The 25,591-nt window shown below is 39.6% G+C and overlaps 1 protein-coding gene across 1 annotated transcript in view; it reads left to right on the forward strand.

Annotated features, from left to right (window-relative positions):
- Nucleotides 1–25,591, forward strand: part of XYLB (xylulokinase) — a 92,052-nt gene that overhangs the window by 57,566 nt on the left and 8,895 nt on the right. Inside the window, exons 16-17 of the mRNA XM_076331974.1 lie at nucleotides 19,867–19,925; nucleotides 23,811–23,898. Of these exons, the coding sequence (XP_076188089.1) occupies nucleotides 19,867–19,925; nucleotides 23,811–23,898 (147 nt within the window). The remainder of the gene's footprint in view (nucleotides 1–19,866; nucleotides 19,926–23,810; nucleotides 23,899–25,591) is intronic.

A 25,591-nucleotide genomic window follows, 5' to 3' on the forward strand; every position in this document is an offset into this window, starting at 1 on the left:
ATTGATTTCACCTCCGGCATCGGCACGCCACCCCTAGGCTCATCTCTAGTGAGCCTGGTTTTATCCCCTTCCCCCTTCGAACCTAGTTTAAAGCCGTCTCAATGAGCCCTGCCAATTCATGAGCCATGATCCTTTTCCCCCTGTGAGACAGCTGGACTCCATCTGTCGCCAGCAGGCCCGGTGCCGTGTAAACCTCCCCGTGATCAAAAAAGCCAAAATTCCTCCGATGGCACCAGCCCCTGAGCCACGTGTTGATCAGGTGTGTTTTCCTGCTCCTTTCAGTATCCTTCCCTGCCACTGTAGGGATAGAGGAAAACACTACCTGTGCTCCCGATCCTTCAACCAGTCGCCCCAGTGCCCTGAAGTCCCTTTTGATCGCTGCAGGACTTCTCTCTGCAACCTCATCACTGCCAGCCTGTATAACCAACAGTGGGTAGTAATCAGAAGGCCGTACCAAACCAGGGAGCTTCCTGGTGATGTCTCAGACCCGGGCCCCAGGGAGGCAGCAGACTTCCCTGTGGGACGGGTCCGGTCGGCATATCGGGCCCTCTGTTCCCCTCAGAAGGGAATTGCCTATTGAAAGAAGTATGAAATCGCCTATGAAAGAAGTATACAGGCAGGATTTTGATGTCTTACTGATTTTAAAGCAAAGCCTTGGCTGTAGTTCACAATGAAAAGGTGGTGCGATTTAGGTGCTGCTTTGACACTCGGGAGACTTGGCCTGCCGTCCTAGTTCATCTAGAAGAGTATCTTCACTGTATCTTTTTCTCACATCTGAAATCAGGATGATGATAATTCCTATCTGTTAAGGGTGTTCTGAGGATGAATTGACTATTATTAGACTGGGATTATAAGCTCACTCTGTTGTTATATGGGAAATGAGATTCAGGCCCAGAGATTTCTTTTTTGTGATTAATTCTCAGATGAAAGATCTGCTAAGGACCCTGTACACCAACACGTACAGGGGTCTAGACCAGGGTCACTGAAGTTTTCAGGTTCACAGTGGTTTATTTGCACCTTGGATGAGATGCTTGTATAGAAGTAGAGAAGAATAAACCAGTTTGACACGCAATTCTGGAGAGCAGCAATTGTTGCTTCTGCTGAAAACTTTTGTAGCATATGGTTTGGATTTCTGTGCAGTAGGAAAATGGAAGATGTAGGGTAGGGCTCCCATTGTTTCTTCTGGGAATTTGTGGAAGGAAATAGTAGCTGATAGGCCGTGTAGCCTTTGCATGGTGAGCATGATGTCTCCGATATGTCAGAACTCTGACACATGTAGCGCACAGGAGGCCAGGGCACATATGGGAAATCTTGATGCATTTTGTATTCCTGTCTTTTCAGCCAGTCAAAATTTGAGCTCAAAAAACAAAACATGAAAGCAGAAATCTGAGCATATGGCAACCCTAATTAAGGGGGTGATGTTATTTTTTTTCACCTTCAGACTTATTGCAGTCATGCTGACCTTAGTGCTCTTTCCTTTCCTATGGTGCATTCAGCTATTCCCATGAAAAGTGCTTTCCTGAGCAGGGAGACTGAGTAAGCATATGCAATCAAATACCTGTATTTTTGTTTCATAAGAAATGATGTGCTTTCAAAATTTCTTTTCAAACTGTCTCATAATTAAAGTCACATTTCAGGGGGCTTTTGTGAAGAAACATGAAGGATGCCTCTCCTTTTGGAGACTGAGACTGAGATCCCTTTTCTGACTGATAACTGAAATGAGTCTTGAATGTAGGTTTGACATAAATCAAGCCAGTGTCTTTGCTATTGGGTTTAGAGTCAGTCTGTCTTCTGCTTGGGGCTATTCTGCTTCTTATGAAATATTCATCGGTCCAGAGAGACAGTGTGACTTTGTATAACTTGATGGTGAAGGAAAATTTGTGGGATAAAGCAGACCCTGTTTCAGGTTCTGTCCCTGCTCTAAATCAGGTGATTTACATCCTAAGTGAGTCCATAGGCAGCAAGGTGATAGTGTTTATCTGCTTTCTTTCTGATCTTTCTTCTGTTGCACATTTTCTGTTGTGGCCCTGAAAAACTCTTAGATTAGCTGTTGTGGTCCAACAAAAAATATCTTGCATAAAAATTCTTGACCAGCTCTCTCAGAATTACTTAGTAAGTTATGAATTACAGAACAAGGGTGCCAATATGTTCTAGGTAACAGTACATAGGGTTTCCCATTTTATTTAATAAGTCTTTGCTAAAGTCAGCATCTCTGTTTAGATCCTTGGCTTGTTTGCAGCTGCTATATTCCTACTTTGCATATGACAATGTAAGAAGAGGGTCTAACGCTGTCTTTCTTATGACCAGAGCTTTGTTTTTCCCTTTTTGTGTGTTTCTCCATCATTTAGATAGCTTGACAGTGTGTCTTAGTGGATTTTTAATTTTGCAGAACTTGAGTCGATTTGCTTCTGAAAAATTAACCAGTCTGTGCCCTTGAAAAGTCATTGCATCTGTTATTACCTCCACATGTGATAAGTTTAAGAAAATGATTAGCAAAGGTGTCACTCATTTCTGCATGCTGTATATCAGATCGGACTTGCTGTGAAGTAGTGAACCATATTAAAGCTGTGAAATCAGCCCTGCTCTACAGGGACTAACAACCAGCTGCACCAATTTTACTACTTTTTTCCCTTGCAGATTCAGGGATGATTGGAATGGAGTTTGACAGTTTATTTACAGATTTGCTGTGACTGACAGGATGCCAGAGGGGAAATGTTTGTACTCCCTGAAGATAGTTTTTGGTAGCTAAGGCTAAATATCTGACAGGACTTTTGTTACAAAACAGAGTGTGATCAACAGTTGTGTTACTGCAGAATTCAGTGCATCTTTTCATTTAAAATACAGCTAAAAATACAGAACTAAAGCCAGCATTTGCCTTGATGTAAAGTGTCCGTACAGAAGAGATGATGTGCGGCACTGGTGCATTCATGCCTTCCAGTCCAGTTCTGATCTCTCATCCCTATAAGAAATTAGGGAAAGGAGGATGAAAACCACTCACATTCCACCTTCTTTCCTCTTGGTCACTGATTTTCAAACTTAAAATTTGTAGGTTCCATAAACTTTTCGATACGGAACTGGACCTCTTACATGGTAAATTCAAGTCTCCTTGACAACCGACCTGCTTCTCTTACCTTATGGGCTGCCAAGAGTTCACGGACCATGCATTGAAAACTTACGTCCATGTGTGTGATGTTAAGGCTCCTTGCAGTTTAACCTTGAAATGAATAAAATAGAATTAATCTTGTTTTCCTCTTATATTCATTCCTTGGCTTTGAAACTAGGGCAAATAGACTTTTTCTTTTCATGTCATTCTGTTTCTGATTGTCAGTGTAAATCTGCAGTAACCTAACTAAAGTATCTTCATGGTGTATAAAAATCAGTCTTATACAATGATACTTTGAAAACAGAAACCTTTTGGAAGAAGGTGCATGAGCTATATACTGTGTTATATACAATATATGCGTAGTAATATTATACTCTGTATTCCCAGAAAAAGTATTAAACATTTGATCAGGAAAGTATTTTTTGTTCATTAATAGCTCTTTGTTCATTTAAGAGGCACAGAAGCTTTTGTACATTGAAAAGGTTAATTATGCTTAGAGTAAAGGTACTTGAATAAATTGTGTGTTTTATGGGTAGCAGAGGTTGAAGGTGGGCAGATTTGTCTAGCACAGAGAAAAAAAATATTTTTATTAGATTGCTAGGTGTTAAGAAGTGCTGCCAACTAGCCAAGTGTAATCGGAGTATTCATGAGCAAGAGATATTGATATATTGCAGGGGACAGAAAATACGCACCTGAGTGCCTGTGTCCTTACCTGCATTTAAGCCAGTCCTACTGGTTACGTCTAGTATCACAGATTTTAGTAGGGTTAATTTTTTTCTTAATTGTTTTTGTTGTTGTTGTTCTGCTTGGATTGGTAATCTACTGTAGACTGGATTCTTTGCTGTATATTTTTGTTATAATAAGGCTATGCATCAAGAGATACGGAGCATAATTAGCAAAGAATAAATGAGAAGGCAAAATGAGCCTTTCTGAGTCATGATCTTCTAGTGAAGTATGTCCCTTTTTAATACTTATATGCCAGATGTCACTTACAGAAAGACCTGAATACAGCGTGTTGTACCACAACTCTAAGGAAGATTTTTCTGGCTCTTCGGGTATTAGATCATCAGGCTGAGCCCACCTCCCCAGTCATGGGGTTCTTCTGACACAGTCTTTACTGTGGATACAATAAGGTTGACAAGTGAATCCTTGTTGTTATTTTTTAATTGTCAAGAATAAAAGACATATTTCTGGGAACGGAGACTGGCATCCACCTCAGCCCTTGCCCAGGTAAATTCTCTTCTCGTTAGACTATATGGCCATGGTTATTCCGGACCTGTGGCTGTGGCAGTCCTGGCTGCACGGTAACTTTTCTATAAGGGATGGTTGTCTCTGTCCACACTGTTGTTATCCATGCAGTCAGGCAGTTCCTCAGGGAGTGGAAGTGGTGGCTAACCTATTCCTATGTCTTGCTATCTTGACTATTAAAAAGCTTTTCTTGCAACAAATCTAACTCTGGCATGTCACAGCTTAATACTGTCAGGCTTTTGTTCTGTCTGTCCTGGCTATGGAGAAGAGAGTTTATTCCCTTTCTCCCTGTGGATGATTTTTTTATCATGTTTCCAGTAGGTTTGATGTTAATATTGCCTGTTTATAAAAGTAGAAGCTCTACCCTTAAGGGTGAAGGAAGGTTGCCCAAGGTAATGCAAGAAATCATTGATGGTGTAAGGCAGAAATACAATCCAACAGCCCTGAATCCTGCTTTCCAGCTGTAGTTCTAGTCTAATGCCTTTTAACAGATAGAAGACAAAAGTAGGTATAATGTACTTTTGTTAGAGTTCAGACAATCCTGAATGTGGATCATAAAATCCTTAGCTTCCAGGTTCTCCCTGTTGCTGTGAGAACTTGTTAGGTGCCCACCGAGCTGCCGTATTCCTGGCTGCTAGCATCATTCCTGCCTTGATTAGTACCTCACACTGCAGTTATTACGGCTCATGCCCGTGTGCAGGTTGTGACTCTGTGAGCTCTATTAAAAGATACTGTCATGCTTTTTAAGGCCCAAGAAAAGTGACCAAAATAGTTAAAGAACAGTCAGTGACCAGGATGCCTAATATTATAGTTGAAATTCTTCAGTAGTTGGATTATCTTATTAAAAAAAGATTAGATGATATAGTAGGAATGGAGTGCTTTGAGATCAGCAACAGAGCTGTGAACTGGAATCACAAGTATTACTGAGACTGTCATCCAGTGCCTAAAGAGAAAAGCATAATTACCACGAGAAGGTCATTTTTCTAAGCAAAGGACAGTTGTAAACTGCCTTGACCAGGAAAAAATCAGTATTTGTTGCATTGCATCATTGAATTATTCATCAAGATCAGACACTTTCTTGTTCAATTTACTTTGTCATTTTCTTCTAGCTTATTCTCAGCAGTTTGGATGAAAATATAACACAGTAGCACCTGCTTACAAGAGACGTTCAATTCACTAGATGTCTTGATTGGAAAGACATTTGCTTTGGTCCAAGCTAAAATCAAATGCTCTTTGTTTTAATGGGATATTCATGTTTTATGGACAAATAACTCAAATTGGTGTTATGATATCTTTCTGTTAACGTGTTCTTATTATTTTAGTGAGTTATTTCAGGCCCTTAATTTAGAACAAACAAAATTTACTCATGGATCAGATCCTGCATTGTTTCTTCTGTTCTATACAGCCTCTGTTGAAACAAGTAGGTGTTTTCCCAGCAGTAAGATTTGATTGTCTAGAAAGGTGTAAACATTCCTTTTTCTGAAATTGCTTCATGTATATAGGTGAAAATAACACTCTCTTAGGAAATTCCAGGCATGGTTAGATTGTTTCAAGACCCTAGTCAGAGTACTGAAATGAGTAAATAGTAATTTCTCTGTCACTTCACAACCTTTTCTTCTTATACACAAGTATATAGAGAAACTCAGGTACATGAGGAGATCAGAATCTGCCCCCATATGTTCTTCTCACCATGATCCCTTTTTTTTCCTCTTTTGTTGCTTTCCCCCATAATTTACTTCGTTTGCATATTTTAGTGTTTCATACCATGGTGCCTGAGTCAATTTTCTTTTGAATAATTAAACAGGTACATGCCCTTGGAAAGTCATTGCACCCTTTATTGCCACTTAATGTGTTAACTGTGAGGAATTGGGAAAAGATGTTGTGCATTTTTGTTGACTGCTGTTTTATGCAAGGATTGGATATAATGGAGTGAATGGGACTCAGAGAATATGCTGTATTTTGGTGTATGTGGTGAACCACATTTTGGGTACCCAGAGGATGTACCCAGACTGGAAAACCTTGTCCTGTCCTTTTGCCATTTCAAAGGAAGATGTGAGCAGCCTCTTACTTTAAAATAATAATAATAATATGAAATAATAATAAAAAAGTAAAATTGATTGATAGAGTCAGTGGCTATTCAGTGATATCCTATACTTAGATGGGGCTGGGTTTTAGGTAGCAGAAGGTTTTGGCCTCTGCAGAAGAAAATTTAAAGAGAAGAATTGGTCATGAGTCCTCTGTGCTGTGGGTTTGGGAGAAGGGGAAGAGAGAGAGGACAGACGGGAAGAGTTTTGCAGCTTTTTAATAAAGGTAGCTGAGACTTCTCTGGAGGGGTGGCAGAGTCAGGCCGGGGATTGGGGTGGGTAATGCGCTCTGAGCTGCTCTGGGGATGGCTGGGTTAACAAGGAAGTTTCTGTAAGCAGTGGAGAGCTCCAGGTTCTCATTAAAATCCTGAGCCAGGTGAGCTTGAGCGTAGCTGTACTACAGATGCAGCTCTAGCGGCGATATTATACGGATTTGTTAAAATTGTGCTGGCTTGGATAACTGAGTCACTGTTTCCATTGTAGGAACAATGAGTGCATACCAGGGTAGGCCATTGACAAAACGTGCTTTGCTAAATTGCATTTTATTTTACTATTGTCTGCTAGTCATGCTTTACTTTCCCCCCTCCTTTTGCTAGTGAATACTCTTAATTGTAAACATATTTCAGTGTCTTTGGTTACTCTAAAGGACATTAAAATGTTGGTTTGCCTTCATTGCTCATTCAAGCCCTACTCTTTGCAATTAGGATGCTACTAGAAATTTATATTGATTTTTAGGTGGGTGTTTTCCTTAGGATAGGACATGTCTCTGCTTAAATGTTACAAAATAAACCAAGGCAGTTTGTATTCTTTAATGCCAACAAATAGGTTGTTGGGATTGTTTGACTCGTTACTCAGCATGCAGTGAGTACCGGGGAGAGATCCTGGCTGATCCCTGCGGCCAAGGCAGCTGCCTGACTCCAGCTCCGTGGCAGGGAGGTGAAATCTCTGCTCCAGCTGTCGAAGGCAGAGAATTCCTTTAAAAAGAAAAACTTCTGCTCGGTCAAGCTTGAGGAGCAAGTGCAGTCTGCAGCTTATACTTTTGATGTTTGAGTTGATTAATAAATGTAGAAATAGAAAGAAAAGGTTATGACAGAGTGGTTTTGGATTCAGTGCAATCAATAGTGATTTATTCAGAGAAAAGGGACTCCACCCATCGATACGGTTCTCTTCTCTTGGCCTTTGGAAGAGTTTACCATAGAATTGCCCAGCTGTGATTAAAATTTCCCTGTGCTAGCGTGGCTGATGTGTTCAGTCAAATGCTAAATGAAATGCGTCCAGTTTTGGGGTTCCTTAGTGGGAGAAAACATGGGGAGTATGACAGCAGTTTATAAAAGAGCAGCCTCTAGAATTGAAGAGATTAACATCTCAGGGAAGGCTACAGGCGCAAAGCATACCTAAATAATGATCATTGGTTAAAAGGCATCAGTGCCTTGGAGATAAAGAACTGTTACAGATTGTAAAAGAGATTATCAAAATCCCTCAAACCAGACAGTGTTAATGATGCAGATCGTGAAATGTGTGGTGACTGAGATTTAAATGTGTGTTTTGATATGGATTGTATGATCGCTCATCAAAAGCTTCAGACCTGTTGTTTTTTAGAGTGTTTTCTTTACTATCTGAATCAAATATGTCAGCTCTGCAATCTGTGGCAGGTTAATTGAAATGCAGCGAGAGTGCAAAATCTGAATCAAGCATGAGGTTGGCAAACTTTGTTCGTACTTTTATTTATGCAGTTCTCTAAAAGTAACCACTTAGCTTGAGAACTGTTGATGAAATTAGTGTGATTTTCCATCCTTCTTTAGATAGGAAGGATTTGGGCCGTATGGAGTCTAAAGGAACAACTTCAAAGATGTCATGTTTGACTGGATTGAGTGAATGTATAGCAGGAGCTTGAGGAATGTCTTATAGTAGTATTGTAGTTACTTTTCAGTGTCAAGTGATGGACTTATCTCACTTGAGTGAAATTCTGTAAGTGGCATGCCAAAAATAGCCCAAGGTAGTTTTTGCCATCTTCCTTTTCCTCATAAACTGTTATTTAATTTTATGTGTTTGAATTTGGTGACATTTAGTGCACATTAAAGGGAGGAATTTATAATGCTAGCTAAAGCAAAGGGTATTTCAGGTTTGTTCTTTGTGAGCTGTTCTTGCTGTTCTGCCAAATCCACGTGCACCTCTGCCTGTTAGAAACCTGTGTCACACCATGCCAGAGCTTCTAATTGGGCTCCTGCCTTAAGATCGAATGATATCTTTAGAGACTGTTTGAAGGAGAAAAAAAAAAAACCCACCACCAGACATGAATTTGTAAAAGCCTTTGAACTACAGTGCGAGGGGTTGAAAACGTTCTTTCCTTCTCCTTAGCTGGACCTTTGGTTCCCATTGCAGTGATCTCTTGGCGGCTTTAACTTTTATTGATTGTACGGGAACATGATGGCAACTAAGGATGGTTCAGGTACTAGGATGATCCACCAGGTCTGTGTACCCGCACCCCGGGTGGAGGGGATTGTGATAAGGGCAGGCATTAAAAAAAAACCCCTTTGCCATCAGAAAATCTCCGCACTTTCCAGTGGCATGAAGTTATTAGGGTGTTTGGGAGTGGATGTTTGTACTAAGGGGTTGTATTGTTCAGTACCCAACAGTGTACCCTTCCTAGGTCTAATATTTCATTTAAAAGCAATTTGCCTGAGTAAAATAAAATATGCATGATGGGTGAACACAGATGAGCTCTGTTAATGTATTCTAATTAACTTGCTAAAAATATTTTAAAATCTTAATAAGCTTAAAGAGAATTTCTGATGATTAGATGCAATGTTAATGAGCATGGTATAAAAACATAAGAAGGTAAAGTAGATAGCTGATTGGCAGTTGCAGTGCTGTCTGTATAGCTAACATTTTTCTTGTGCAAAAGAAAGATCTTTGGGTTAAATTTTAGCTTTTGTTTTGGTAGCTAATTTCTCAAGATCTATTTCTAGAAAGTTTAATGAACAAAACATTAAAAAAAAAAAAAGAATTTACCTGTTTGATTTGGGGTGGAGTGGGGATTTTATTGCTTAATTATGCCTTAGAAAAAAACGCTAAGGACATTTATAATAAAGTATCTGTGTTCTTTGTGTGTGTGAGAATGACTCTTTTCCTTTTATATATGCCATAAATCTCAGATTGTAGTTCTTTTTCTCTCCAGGCTATTAGGTTTCTGCAGACTGTATTTCATTCCTTAGCACCTATAGTTGCTTGGCAACAGCATCAGATTTACATGAACCCAGCCCCATGAATGAATAGTTACCTGGAACCTTTCTGTGTGGAAACCCCAAGAAACGTAGCGGTTCTCCCATTCAGTATGACAATTATTAGGAAATATTAATTGCTTCTCTCTATTCATCTTTCTGTAGCCTTTATTTTTCAGTTAAAGGGGAAAAAACTGTATTCTCTGTTTAGTTCTAGCCTGCCAGAGGTCACAAAATTCATTTATAAATAATCCACTTGGAAAGCAGGAGGTTTATTAATAACGGAACACTTTAGTAGTGCTTGGAGCCTCAACTGGTACAAGCGGTCCCCAGTGCTGTATTCTGTAGCTACAGAAAGAAGGAGGTTCAGAGAAGTGAAGTAACCCACCACAGTCACATATAGAATGTCAGCGTGGTTTTTTTTCTGCTAGTAAGTTTGGTACAGGTTTTAGGGAGAAAAAGGAGCAAATGTTTCCTACCTAGTATATTTGCTTCCCTTCTTGGCATATGGAACTTCGTTGAACAAGCAAAATAAACAGATTTTCTGCTATCTCAGCCTAGTGTTTTGCAAGCAGGAACACCCTCCTATCAATTAATTTTATTGTTGCGAAGTACTTTTGGACGTGAGGAAAAATTTCTTTACTGAAAGAGTGGTTAAACATTGGAACAGGCTGCCCAGGGAAGTGGTGGAGTCCCCATCCCTGGAGGTATTTAAAAGACGTGTAGATGAGGCGCTTAGGGACATGGTTTAGTGGGCATGGTGGTGTTGGGTCGACGGTTGGACTCGATGATCTTAGAGGTCTTTTCCAACCTTAATGATTCTATGATTCTATACTTTACAACCTGTAGGTTATTTCTGTTGAGAGGAGTAGGAGGTATTAAAAAAAAAAATCAAGAAGAAAAATTCTTCACCAGCACCAAACACAAAAAAGTTCTTACAGGACTAGGAGAGGAAGAGCTACAGGCAATATTTGTGGATGTCAAAATAGCTGTAATAATTCTTTTGAAAAATCTTGTAAAAAAAACCGCCCAAATTGCCTTGTTTTGTAAATTCTTTTCTGTTTTTCAGCTGGCTTATCCTTTGCAAAAATAAAATGATACTTGGGCCTTGACTCTTTTCTGTTGTGTTTCTAGAGGCCTTTGTTAATGTTGTTGATAAGATGCAAAGACTGGTGCTGAGGAAAGCAGAGTAGTCCTAAGATCTGGTAGAGATCTGGTTTGCAAATCTAGATCCCAAACTGATTTTTCCCCAAGTTTGTGGTGGTTTGGGTTTCTCTAAAATCAAAATACCTGGTAGGATGTTCTTTCCTCTCTTCACTCAGGTGGCGTTCAAGGTCAGGTCATCGCACCCTGTACCTTTTAATTATATCCTGTGGCTTTAGGTAATGCTGAACTTGCAGCTGATTATTATTATATTTTCTCCTGTGGACATGTCTTGCTACTGATGCACAGACTCTGCAGATTAACTTATGCAGAATCGAATGCGTTTGTGATCTAAGTAATGAAGAGGCCTTTGTTCTATTCTTGGTTGTTCTACTGATTTTGTGCGACCTTGGGCGGCTCATTTATCTCCTTCCTTGCTTTTCTCATTTTAACCTTCGATGGATGGTGTCATGTGTTGATTTGCCAATGTAATTTTCTGTTTCCCTTAGAAGATTTGCAAGGCTGAATATTGTTGCATATGAGGACAAATAGTTTTTAAAAATGAAACAATGATGGTTTTTGTGTTTCTAAATAACTCAGTAGCAAGCATTATTTACTGATGTGTGATCTGTAAAGCCACATGTGGTAATTATACACATCAGAGTTGTGGGTAGGCATGGGAGGGTGTATATTTTGCTGAGTTTCAAGTACGAATTTCTTGTGTCAGAATATTTTGAGGAAATACTGAGCTGTGCTGCAATGCTAGCAACAGAGCACATAAAAAAAAAAATTGTCATTTTCAGTCAGTGGAAAATGTCTAAGGTAGCAGTGACCTTTTGGGTTTTGTGTGGTGTGGGGGTTTTTTTGGTGTGTGGTTTTTTGTTGTTTTTTTTTTTAAAAAAAAACAATTTCTGGAATCATCTAGCATGCTCCTGACTTTGGGTGAATGTCTCACCTCCAGTCCTGGGAACTGAGCAGCAGGAATTGTAAGTTTGCATTTCCAGTGTTCCCAGAGGCACTGATGCGTAGCTCAGTGCAGAGCCCTCCTGAACTCTGGGGCTTCCTGCGGCGGGGACTGTAGGACGCCTGACCTCTTACTATAGGACTCTACAGAGCATGTGTCTGTTGGAGCTACAGACCTTCAAAGCCGGAACATTCTCCCAAGAAACCAGGCAGTTTTCTAGTGCAAGGTTCTCTGTGGTTTATCAGGAGTTTTTATAAACTGGCACTTTCCTACTAAATATTTGGATAGGCAAACTGACAACATGCAGTGTCAGATATTCTAGGGAAGGCATTTTTAATGCTCTGACCAGCTCTGCTCTTTTTTGATAGCAGTTTCAGTGGTGAAGACATTTCTGCCAGGCACTGGTAGTATACCAGCAGCACTAAGCATCGGTGGTTTGTGGTCTTGAAATTATGCTTTTTAATGAGTACCAGAACTTAACATCCTTAGCTTATCAAAAAGAAAGACAAGATGCAATTTAATTGTGGTCTGTAAGTGCCAACACGTGAAGGGGAAACCCAATTCTATTGTAGTGTTTTAATTGGAAAGCTAAAGCCACAAAGATCAAGTGACTAGAAGTTTAAAGAATAAAAATCTAAATTATGGGAGAAGTGCAAATATTTAACTTTAAAGGTGTTAAACATGAAAACAGCCAGTAGACACAGTAAATTCTCTGTCGCTTTGAGTCCTTCAGCTGAGGTTTGTGTCTTCTTCAGATTACTGTAGTTCAGTGAACACAGAGCTGGGCTGGATGGTGGGATCACTGTGTGAAAGTTGTGTGATCTCGTTTAAGCAGATGGTCCGCTCTGACCTTTTACATTTTCGGAGCTCTCTGTAGGTAGGTTATTAAATAGCTGGATGTGATGGCTGGATTTCAAATGCCCAGTTTGGATCTCCTCTAGGTTTTGTTTTCAGGCTGGTACCACCTGCTTCAGAATATTTTTTGAGAATCAGTTAATTTGTCACATTGGCTCCAGATTTCACGTTTATTTGCTGAACGACAGGAATTCTGAAGTGGACGGTGAAGGCAGAGGTGTTGCCAAGAGTCTATGAATAATTGTGGAAGCATGGGGTAAATCAAAGCAGGTTACGCTTTGTTATGTTAAGCCTTTAATTGGAGCCTTGGCTACTTTATGAATGTTTGGACAACTGCTGAATAGTTTTTGTGGTGATTAGTATTTTTCCCCAGCACACACTGTTTCTAAGTTTCACAGTTCTTGCCATATCCAAACTTTGGGTAACAAAAGAGGAAAACTTTGAGTGGTCAAAAAATAAAAAATTAAACCTGATGTAAGCCAGTTCCATTGGTACACGAACCCATTTTACCTTACTAATTCATGAAATACTTATTTTTTTTTTCTTTAAGGAATTAATTCAGAACCAAGAATTTACACAAGTTAGAGACAGCCAGGGTTTATTAAATTACTTCTAGTAATAATGTCTTCAGGAGAGGACTTTTCCCCAAATACATTTTCAGTCTTGACCAGACAGATTTTAAGTGGTCCTTCTAATTTGTCTTCCATTTCTTTCCTTAAAAGCTTTCACTGAAATATTTTTTCAGAATATTCAGTCTGTATCTACAGAAACCTTTGGTCTGAAACTGGTGTCGTGTCGTGTCCCCCCCCCCCCCCCCATAAACTCTCGTGCTGAGTTGTGGATTTTTTTTTTTTATACATTACCATTGGAATTTATCCCAGGCTTCATCAAAATATTCTGTCAAATAGAGATCTGCATCTCAAGAAAAAAATCACAGCGAATTGATAAGCAATTGCAGCTCTGCCATATTGCTACAAGAAGTGCAAATATTTCAGAGGGCTTGTTGCGAGCGTGTCAATGTATATGTTATAACAGTGTTATGACTATTGATCTGCTTGTTCCCAAATAAGTCTTTACCATTCATGTACCAAGGTTTTCCTTGCTGTGTAACTCTGCTGAAGTCAATGAAGTTGAATTGTCAGTGGGGTTGTATCTTGAGTAGATTTTGTTTCCTATAGTACATCTTAGGCTGTGTGTGTTTTTTTGGGTGATCTGCAATAATTTAAGGTGCTGTTAAGGGAGAATTTATATACATGTTTTTCTACGTTTCTTTTTTCTGAAATCCATCAAAAAGGGGAAGGCTTTGAGTCAACGTTAAATTTTAAATTCGTATCTGAAGTGAGCTAGACTAAGAGGATTTTCAGAGTTAGGTGATTTGGTGTCTCTAAGTTTCAGGTTGTGAAATACAAAGTTTTGTCTTTATTGAAGCAAGGTCTTAGGAAAGCCAAATTTGGCATCCTCATGAAGAACAATTTCTGCTATTAGAAGTTGCTTGAGAACATAAGGTGACCTAGACTATCAGTAGCATACGAGTCTTGACTACAGATACCATTCCTACTCTGTTTTACTTAGGTGTGTGCGCATCTACTCATTTTAGTGGTATTATTCTTGCCTTACAGCAGTGAGCAAGAAGAATCATGCCTGTTCTCCCCTACATCATTGTAGAGACTTTATCTATGTAAGTAGCATAAATGTCGAGAATATTAGCCTTATTTGTCATTGCTGCTGAGAAAATCGAGGCTTTTTTCCTCTGTTGAATTACAGCTGGTATGATAGTAGCTGTAGCCTTAGAGGCTGATGATCAATTCTATCCTTAAAAGTTGTTTTTCTTCCCCAGGCACTGCATTTGAAAAATAAGAATAAATTCTATGTCTGGAAAATTTTTGACATACATTTGAGCAATTGAAACCCTCAGTGAAATTAAAGCACGTTATGAAATATGAAAACTTCTTTGCTTATAAGTAAGAAAACAGCCAACCTATATGGCAAATATGGCTTGCTTTTCTCTGTAATAGATTAGCTGACGCTTCAAAGTGAAAGTTAGAAACACTTCTAAACAATAGTTTTTGAATAGCTTTTATGAATTACTGTATTGTTTTTAGAATTGTAAAGGTGGCTGAATTTGTTTGAATATTTGGCTTCAAGCTTGTAATTTATTGACTTGGACAGTTGTATTGGTCTAAATTTAAAAAAAAGAAGGAAAAGGAAAAAAAAGAGTGTGTTCCAGTTTACATTATTTTTGCCTCAATCAGGTAGATATTGTCTAATATGCTGAAGGCTGGTTTGTGGCAGTCTTTTTTTCTCTGTTATGGAATACTTGGAGATGTCAGAAGTGATGCAGCACAACGAGGTAGAGAAGCAAATGCCTTTGGACCCAGTCTAGAACTCACAGGGACATAAAGGGCGCTCAGTGCCTTGTACATTTTCATATTTAAAAGGGTATAGACAAGAGAAACCTTTTACCATAGCAGGAGTCTAATTTCACAGTCTTTATATGAATAAGAAAGATTAGCATGAATTTTGGAAGAGTTAATATGCAAGGAGGACGATTTTGGAACACTTGTTTTATAAATGGGACAAAATAATCACATATTTTTGTTTTGTGTTTCTTGAATGAAAAGCTAGAAAATACTTTTTTTGAAATTATAGTGTTTGGAGTCAATCAGAGAAATAAAGGAGGGGCTGGTACTTTTCTCATTGCTTGCAAATTGTAAATTGCAGTTATTCGCAATCATGCTTATAGCTGGCGTGGGTTCATGTGCATAATCAGCTGCTTTTTGAACGCATGTTCTATTGTTTTGTTTTATTTATGGATTCAGTTGTAATGAGAAAGATGTTATGAAGTTGTTTGGATGGAGCCTTGGAAATGTCTTTTAGGAGTTTTGAAAGTCAGCGAGTTCCTGGAGTTTGGGGTACAAACCGGGGCTGTGTGTAGCACTGGAAATTTAGATGAAAACGTTGAAGAGTTTCAGCCTCAAAATGGAAGGTCAAATTCTGCTTTCGGACTTTGCAGTGCATGAGCCAGCAAAATTCTGGACTGACACAGCCACATTGTTACTGTCCAGTTGAAATATAGCCAGATCCAAGAGGTCAGGAGTCACCCCATCGATTTCAGCATCCGGACCCACTGGCAGTCTGATCTGACCCCACTCCTGGTGGAACAGGAGGCTGAATTTCTGCCTCCAGTCTCCTTGCACAAATGATGTGGCAGCAGACTTTTGGTGCTAATTATCAGCGCTAACCTTCTGATTGATGCAAGTTTGCTTATGTGATTATTTTTCTTAATAGCTATGGTTATGTGCCAAGACCATTAGAGGGGATGTCGGACTGCTCAGGAGAGACTCGCCCTGTGTTACTGGTTCCACTGTCTCACTTGCTGAATCCGCTTGGACAATGCTCTTTGAGTCTGCATTTTCTAAAATCTTTGTTTTTCCCTCCACTTTTTGTCTTAATGTGCTTAAACTGCTTGCTTTTCTGGGAAGGCATCAGTTCTGTGTTTGTAAATATACAGTGATGCAGGACTTCAGTCTTTTTGGGATGACTGACAATGGCTGAACACAAGTAACAGTAATTTCTCTCTCTTCTCAGTGACAGATTTTTTTTTCCTCCCTATGTGCCTTTCAATGAAAGCAATATTTTGGCTGAAAACAAGAGCCAGTAGATGAACTTTAACATCACTTGATTCTTGCTGGATCTCTGTGAAAGGCAGAATGGGAGTTCTTGTGTGAGTAGTAACATACATAGAGTGGGCTGACTTCTCAGCCTTGTGTAGGAAAGTGCCTTATGCTCAGTCTTCCCGCATAAGTGAACTTCTGTACTTGGGTATTCCCTCTCTTCCTGTCCAGTAGAAATTATTATTTCAACTGAATTTCATTAGATCAGTCGCCATATTCCACAGCAGATAATAGATCTGTAGAAGATGTGCGTGTTGCAGGACGACACCATGCCATGTGTAGCTGCAAACACTTTCTAGATAGGGTTAAAATTCTGTATCAGCTCTCTAAAAAATCATTAATTTTCAAATAGGAAGAAAAACTGGTTGGTTAGGTACTATGCAGGGAGCTTTTAATTAAAAGATGTTTAAATCTGATTTTCTCAACTGTCAAAGAATTGAATCCATGAATTATGTTTGCTACAGTTGTTGTTTGGTTGGGTTTTTTTTTCGTAACACTGTATTTAAGTTCTTTCTGTGCACTGCCGTAGGGGATAGATGGTAGCTCCTGACAGATTCAAACACATCTGGCTGAGAACACTGCTAGTGATGGATGAACGATGTCTTTGTTAATGCCCTGTATACATAAATGATGGGCTTTCTTTCTTTATTTATAAGATGTATCCAGTTATATACCTCAGAGTAAATGTCCACTGTTCAGTAAAGCACACAATATTGGCATTAAAAAGACAATCCCTGAAATCAGTGATCAAGGCATTTTCCTCACTCTCCAGAGAGATTGAAATAAGAGGTAAACCTAAAATTTAGCAAATTCAAGTTCTTTTGGGACCTATTCCTCATCTGTAAGAAGTGACTGCAACTCAACCAGGGAAGCTGTTTTCTCTGCTCTGGCCGTACGCAGAGCTGCTTCTGGAAATGCAGTGCACTGGGTTCACCTGGGATCACTCTTCCACGTGGCCTGGATGGATCAGTCCCACCAGTACAGCGGGTCAGATACTCTTGCCAGACAGTGATGGCTAAGGTTCACTAGGCTGTTACCTACTGGGATATGTTTCGGTGAAGTGAGCCATCCTAATTATTTGAAGTGGAGGAGAATGAATGGTTTTTCCCTTCATGTAGCTTCAGCCTAGGGTTTTGTTTTTTTTTTTTTACTGGGTATCTGTGTGTGTTTGTACTCACGAGCTGATCCAATTTAGAACTTGAGATGATCAACCAACATTAGAAACTTCACAGTGTAAATTAAGTTAGTTTATTTTATCAAGTAGGTTAGCTATATACCGAAATAATTCTTAGTATTTTGCTACGAAAGAATTAGTCTGAATTAAGATGGTTGTGCCATCAGGGATAATCAGGGTGTTAAACACTTTTAGACTTGAGATCTGTTTGCCCTCTTGGTAGATATCGAACTCAGCTAATAGTAGAATAAATGCATACTCATGAGTGGTTTGTATTGAATAGCTAATGCTCTGTAAATTCACCCCTACTTTTCTTATGGTAACTTTTTTATATAGAAGTATCCTGAATTACAGTTATGACATAAATTGATAACGTAGCCAAAACCTGAATCTTCTGACCTAGCAAGGAGTAAGTCTCCTGTCCAGTCCTCGATTCCTAATGCAAAAATGTTATCTGTTACAGGGGCATTGGAGTCAGCTAGAAGGCACATATCAGCCCTACCTGGCCTATCAGTTACAGTGCCAGTGAAAGCAGACAGCAATATATACTGACAGAGCTCCGAAACATTTGGGAAGTTGTGGAGCAGAAGCCCTAAGACAGAGAGCTGCCATCCAGATGGAAGTGCAAGAGGCAGTTGAGCTAAGATATGTTTGCAGTTTTCACAGGGGAGGTTGCTGTTTGGCTTTACCACTTTTGTATTGTCCACCATTCTTTCCTGATGGTGATAGCCCAGCAGTTTATTAAGCCCCTTTCCAGAGGCAGTGGAGAGCAAGCATGCTTTATTCATTGGTTTTAGCTGCTGTGAAGTGTAGCAAACATGTTTGTTTCTCATTCTGTCTTGCTGGCTGTCTCTGAAATGTGGTGTTTTCATGTTGGATGTGGTAGTTCTGCAAGAATTTATATTTGCAACAAGGTTTAGCAAGACAGTTGAGACTACTAGGCAAATCATTTAGAGTTCAGTTTGGTTTCTAAGAACAGAGGCTTACTAGTTATTTTTCACTGGTTTCTGTGCTATTATGTTGTTGTGATAATCTTGGCAGGGATCTGTCACTCTGTGTTGGTATAATTGAAACTTGTTTTCCCTGAGGAATCACTCTGCTGTTTGTTTTATTTGTTTACTGACATTGACAGAGATCCTAATGGCTTTTAAAACCCAATTTGTGCATCACTGAATATTCTCCAAAGAGGAAAATAAAATTAAATTTATCAGGAAAATAGGGTCCCCCATGCAATGCTTTGTCTGGGTCTTAGACTCCACCTGAGCACCTAGCTGGGGGTCTAGAAGTGGCATGGTGAGCTGCATCTTCTCTTTATTTCTAATTCTGTCTTCAGGACTTTTGTCACTAAGATACTGGAAGGGATAAATGACAATAATTTATTTAGGGCATCAGTGTAAGTTGACCAACTTTGCCTTGTGAGAAATAAATTATCTTTAGCTTTTATTAAAAAGGAGGTTAAGATAACAAAACAATAACCACAGTAAAATTCCCCTTTTGGGAGGGTATAGATGATGGTATCACTTATTATTGTCATAAATCAGGGTAGTTAAGTGTTTAGATTTTTAAAATGTACGATATCAAAGTATTGATGCATTTATTTTGTTTTAAGCCTTTGAAGAATTTCAGTGAGATCATTTGGACTACTCACCTTCATAATGCCTTGCTGAATTGTGGTTATGTACATACATTGGGTAGATGTATGGCTTGTTGCATGCAGTGCTCCAGAGGAACATGTGCTCAAATAAATGATGAGGCACAGGACAGACATTCAGGAATGTGAGAAGGAAAGGTGGGTTTCTTTAAGGACTAAAGCATGCAGGATAATTTTTTTAACACCCCCAAAGCTGTGGGTTTGCACTGGATGAAGATTCAGATTTTTTTTTATTTTATTGAAGTGACTTAGACCATCTGTAATTACCTTTTGACACACTTCCTTGTCATTCAAGCATGTAGGGATTGCCCAGGTTTCAGTGAACTCTGACTGTGAACGTCACAAAGAGATAAGTTTGGAAAATACTGCTGATTTTAAAGGTTATCTGTCAGTTTGTATATATACAGCTGTGAGCCAAACTAATCTGACCTCAAACCAGAGCCGTAGTATAATAACACTCTGCCTTTCTTGTTGTATATCTCTTTTGCAAATCTCCCTGACTGTGATAGCACTATAATAATAATAGATCTGCGATATTTGTGTTGCCTCTTCTAAGGAAGTGTTCTAATGTGCCTTGGAAAGGTGGGTAATTAGTCTTATCTCCTTTTTTACAGGAGGTAAATTAGAGGTACAGAGAGAGAGCCCAGACCATCTGACTCCCACCTCCTTGTTCTCATTGCTTGGTTCAGGAGTGCAAATCTTGACAATGTGCACTTTCAGTCTGATCTATATGTTGTATTGCATTGCAGTGCCCGGAACAAGGATTTTGGCTACTGGTGGTGCATCCCACAATAAAAAGATCTTACAGGTAAGTAGAAAATTAAATCCTTTGAACTGAACTTGCAGTTACATCTGCATTTTTATTTTGATGTACTGAATCCAAATCACTACAGCTGCACTGGAAGGTGTGGATATGGGATTGTGAATCTGCTGCAGGTTTTGGGGGCTTTTCTTCAGGTTTAGTGTGGAAACTGTTAGCCCAATGCTGATTTTTGTATTGAACTTTAAAAGTTTTTTTACACTTGACTAGTTTTATGAATGTATATCTGAAGCACTGGTGATTTCCAGGTCTCATCACTTACATCAAATCAATCAGCAAAGAAATCAAGAGGAGACTTGATATGATACCTGAGGTTTTTGTAGTTTTTGTCATTCAGACCAAAGTTGGACCATGGATTTAAACTGGAGGGGGATTTTGCTGGTGCTGAACACTCAAAAAACCCCACCCCAAACAGACAAAAAACCCCAAACAATCCCCCAGACCCTGCCCTTGTTGTTCTGAGTACCTGTTACTAATTAGCATTGTGTCACATACTGGGGGGAGGCCACGCTTCTGTATAGTCTGTCCTCCCTCTTCCCACCTTCCTCTTCTGCTGCTGTTGCTGCACATCCAGCCCTGGTTAAGATCCTTCATCTGTCGTCTTGAGAACAGAGTACTGCATGCTCTCTGTTTCTGCCCATTGAGATATGGCAAAGCCTTGCTCACGAATGGTGAGAGGCCTCTCACGTGGCTCTTGCTATCACAGAACTAGCCATCTGGGTTGGGATTCATCTTGCCTGAATCCAGTCATCTGCAATGTGATGTCTGTATACGATCTGTCAATCCTGTAATAGTCAGGGGAGATCCAGTCAGTTACAGTGCAAAGGAAAACGGATGGTGTTTTAACTTATCAAACATAGATGTCTCCCTCCGGGTGAGCCAAAGAGCTTTCTGTACTCCACTGACTGCCGTGACAAGCTCCCTTTTGACTAGAGGTGCAGATACTGCGCCTGGAGGTAGATGTTTACACCAAAAGGCACCTGTCTCAATCTTGGGCTAAGTCCTGGCACTGAAGTTAGTCAACACAGGGTGAATTGTTTTCTGGAGATGCCAATCCCTTTCCATCAGCTGGAGAGAGTCGAGAGGCCAGCCTCAGCTATGCAGCATACTCTTTGACAATTGCAATCATATGAAAGGAAGCTCGTCTGCTCTGCGAAACCTGAGCTGGAATAAATGGAAGTGGAAAAGCAAAGAGCAAAAAGCTCTCTTTCTCTCCTAAGGCATCTAAACCACATGTTTGTATAACTGTTGGTTGTACAGCTGATTGGGACACAACAAATTTGGCATGTTTTGCCTGTAGATGTCACTTCTCTTCATCTGCTTTGTTTATTTTGCTTAGGAACTTGACATTGGAAAATTAACTGATAGGTTAATTGCTTAAAACATTGGTCCCTACTAGAGTAATTCTACTAAGAATACGTCAGGAAAGAGATTGGATTAATAGATGAGTTTGTTTTTAAAGCTGTATTTCCAGTTTAGGTGCTAGGAGGATTTCCTTGCTGTGGAATGAAGGCAGAGAATTGAATGTTCTTATGACATGTAATTCTGCAACATACGCAGCTGAAAAATTGGGGGGATGGGAGAGTGGTTGCTGTGGTGCTTGTTCTTCATGTGTAACAATACAGCTGCTTTTAAAACTCATTAGAAGTGTCTTAAAATAATATGATCAATACAGTGTCATCTGCTTAATTCAATCACTGGCTAATTGGATCCTCCTTTTTAATTTAATCAAAACCTCGGAAACCATATCAGTTGCGTGAACAATAACAGCTTCCACCCTTATCATGGTCAATTTTGGATAATTTGTTCCAGGGCTACAAAAGACTATCAATTAATTGACATTCAGTAACTCCTATATTTTACACCGCAAAGGAGGCAACTTAGGAAAATCTGTTAAAAAAATATGGTAGGGCAGCTTTCTCCATGGTTCTGGGAAGCTTTTTATAACATATGTGGTGCTTGATTAATGACCACATGAAACACAGTGAAATATTTTTAACAGTAAAACCTCTAACAGTTTCTTTTAAAATTATTAATGAGAGAGACCACCGTTTCAAATGACTTACTAAATATATGAATTTGGAATAATTTTAATTTTATAATCATGTGGCACAAAAGGTAGTTATTATTTGTAGTATTACAGCACTTACTGTTCAGTATAGAGTAGAGCTGCATTGTATAAGGCTCTGCAGAGATGCAAAAAAAAAAAAAAAAAAAAAGACCTCTGTTGTCCGAAGGAATGTACAATTCAAGCTTAAGACAAGAAATACCTATTAGAGATGAGATGAAGAAGCAGATGGGGAATGTGCTGAAACAATACAGTAGTATTGGCTGGCAGGATGGGCAGTGGAACCAGCACTCTGTGACCTTATCATTTCCAGAGGGCTTTTTAATAGATACCATGATTAATTTTCCATTTGTCTTCTAGCATTGAAGCTCATATATTGCTCAATACTTGCTTGCAAGCGAAGTTAGGCAATACTGACTTGGCTATCTTACCAGAAGAAAGTGTTTTAAGTGTATAAGCTCAGGCTTTCATTGGATTCTAGTTAGCAACCAGCCACTTTTGTTTAAGATTATGAAAATTGGTGATTTTCAAAGGTTTTGATTTGCAGATTCCACACAAACTTTCAGAGAAAGAGACAAAATCATGTAGAAATGTCACATACTATTTTTTTTCTATAGCATATATGGAATGAATTTCTTAGTTATCTTTTATGAAGCCCTGGGGCTCATGATCAGTAGGGCTGTAAATTCCTGGATCGGGGTTGCGGATCACTAATCCAAATGGTTTGGATTCCTGGACACTCTGGCCTTATTTTAGACTCAATTATATGGATGTAAATCGGGTGACACACTGTTCCCTTTGGTGAAAGTAATAAAACCAGCACAAGTTAAATCTGAATTGTTACCTGCTTCTTGCGTTGCTCAGCCTGAGGGATACCTGCAATCCTGGAGGTGATGAAACCAAAATGGAAAGAGTTTGTTGACAGTGTTTTTGGAAAAGAGTTATTGAACCTTCTGTGTCCCTATCCAAATATGTCTTCATTTTTCCCCTTCTGTATCTGTTTTCCTAAACCTACACTGTGGGGAAGAGCACATGTACTCTGTGAGTGTGAGATGCTTGGTTTCAATTTCAATGCAAAATGATGTGTGGTCGAATAACTTTAGTATCTATTGGATACCGTAACAAATTCTTTGCCTGTAAAATTTTCTTTGTATTGCTCGAGCCAAGTTGAGAAGTGTCTTGGTATATCTTCATAGCTAAGGATCCCTCGAATACAGGAAAATTCCTGGTAGATGTAGAGACTGTATAAGCAGCTTCTGTGTCATTCTTCCTGCTAACCCTAATATGATGGGAATGGTGGAGGTGAAGAAGACAGGCTTAGCAGGCCTTCATACTGCTGGAGCTTTTATTTTATCAAAGTTGAGAACTGAGGAGCCATGACTGGTTCCTCTTTCCTTCCTTCCCACTTGGCTCAGCCATAAACGTGATGGAGGGAAACAGGCACCAGTTGTGGGTTCCTGAGCAGATTTCGTTGCCCTGATGTAAGCCTTTGGCATGGGTTGATTGTGTGGGCTTACGAGGGAGACGATGCTTGAACCCAGACTCCTCTGAACTTGTAATAAAGAGATCTGGAGAGAAATGGGACTTTGTTTCCTGGCTGCAGTTACTTCTCTAGCTCAGATTTACCAATACCCTGTTGTGTCACAAGTTCAGGACTCATTGTTGCCTGCGGTGCTTCTTTCTGTGGGTACCCAAATGCTTGGCTGGGGTGTACGGTAGTTATTTGTTTTCCTAAGCAGTGATAGGGGATTGCTTATCCCTTGTCTTTTATGGACATGCGTAACCGATGCTTTGATACTTCTCAGGTCCTGTCTGATGTGTTCAACACACCGGTGTACACTATCGATACCGCCAACTCTGCTTGTTTAGGAAGTGCTTACAGAGCAATTCACGGTAAGACTGTAAGGAGATACTTCTGAGCAGTCTGGGCATTTAATTTCAGTTGGTTAATACTTGGGATTAACATTACTTGAAAATGAGGGGAGAGTAAAGCTGTGTGGATCTGACTGGAAGGTCACTCAGGTCAAAGACGGTTTTTTGCTCGTAGTGCGCTTGGATCAGGCCCAAGAATAACATTTACATTATAATTCAAGTCTGGTGGCTGCTTCTCAACCAAGGGATAGGGCCTGGAACCTGCTGATACTGACAGGGGAAGGTCTAGGACCTTAATGTGTTGAGTTGCTACCTCCATGTGCTGCTCTTGGAAGAATACAGCCAACTGAAGGTGTTGGTGTAGCCTGCTGCCCCGGTTTGTAGAGCAGGCTGTAAACTGGATTGCTGAAATGGTCAAACCAAACAAAAGATCAATCCTAGAAAAGAAGATCAGAGAGGGCAGGGACAACAGGACCGGTAATACTGCTGGCCAAGTAAATGTTGTTATAACTATATGTATCTTCCAGCTTTTAAACGTCAAGACGAAGGATATGCAAGGTGTCCTGGGCTCCATGCTCAAGTACGCACTTTCTCTTGTAAAAGCATAAATCTTGGGATACTCTTAGGTTGACCAGTCATTTTGCTTGCTGAACTACATTACTCACTGTGATGCAACAGTCCAAGACCAAGATTTAAAGTGTTAATTAACTTATATCTATTAATGCATGCAGGTGTATGTTAAGGGTGGGCCATCAGCCATTTAAGAATTGAATCCCAGGCAGGAAATTTTATTCACGTATTTTAAACCAGTTTCTAATATCTTACAGCTAAACAAATCAAGGAATGTGTATCAAATTCTGAAGTCCTTATTTAGGTCAACTTTTGTTAGCCTCAGTTTTTCTGATTAGAAGCTTTAGGATTTGGACCTTAAGACATGGATAGCTTCTGTATAAGTTCATGTAAGATCATGGGATTGCAACAAGCATGGAAAAGATAACATCAGCCATCAAAAGAAATCAGGCAAGTTTTAATTTTAGAAGCAAATTCTGCTGTCACATTATAGCATCTGAAGACTACATGCTCTCTTGCATTTGAAAACAGCACAGAAAATTGCACAGACAAAACTTGAGTTGATGTGTTTAATGAACACAGCATGCTCTCCTCTTTATTTCCAGAAAAGACACAAGGGTTCTGTCAGGCAAAGTACACTTTTGCAGGACAGTGGAAACAGTACTGTTAGATTATCAGTACGTTTGAAGCCACAATGGGACCATTTTTCCACCTTGGTGGCCAAGTTTCCAAACTGTTTTTCTCTGTACTCAAACTTTGCCTCCTGCTTCAGAAGCCACTAGAAGCTTCCCAGCACCTAATGCTGCAGGCAAATTCCTTGTCCGTGAATGCATGTGAAATGTGGAGCCGTCATTAAAGTTTGTGCAGTTATTTTGTGTGTATGGAAAATGTGAATTCCCTCTGCCAGTTTGGCATATGAAATCTTGAGGCTTGGTTGACAGAGCGTTTGAGTGAAGATTTCAGATGCCATGCTGATGGAGGGACTCCTTAGCTCAGGTACTCTGCCAGCCAAGCCCCAGGGGCATGCTGTGTGTGTTTCTAAATGGCATTTTTGATTGATGCCTTCAGCTGACTCACTCTTGGCCAAGCAAAGGAATTGAGTAAAAGTGAAGACTTGCTAATATAAATGAAATATTGATGGCAA

Source organism: Aptenodytes patagonicus, chromosome 2, assembly GCF_965638725.1.
Source record: "Aptenodytes patagonicus chromosome 2, bAptPat1.pri.cur, whole genome shotgun sequence".
Lineage (NCBI taxonomy): Eukaryota > Metazoa > Chordata > Aves > Sphenisciformes > Spheniscidae > Aptenodytes > Aptenodytes patagonicus.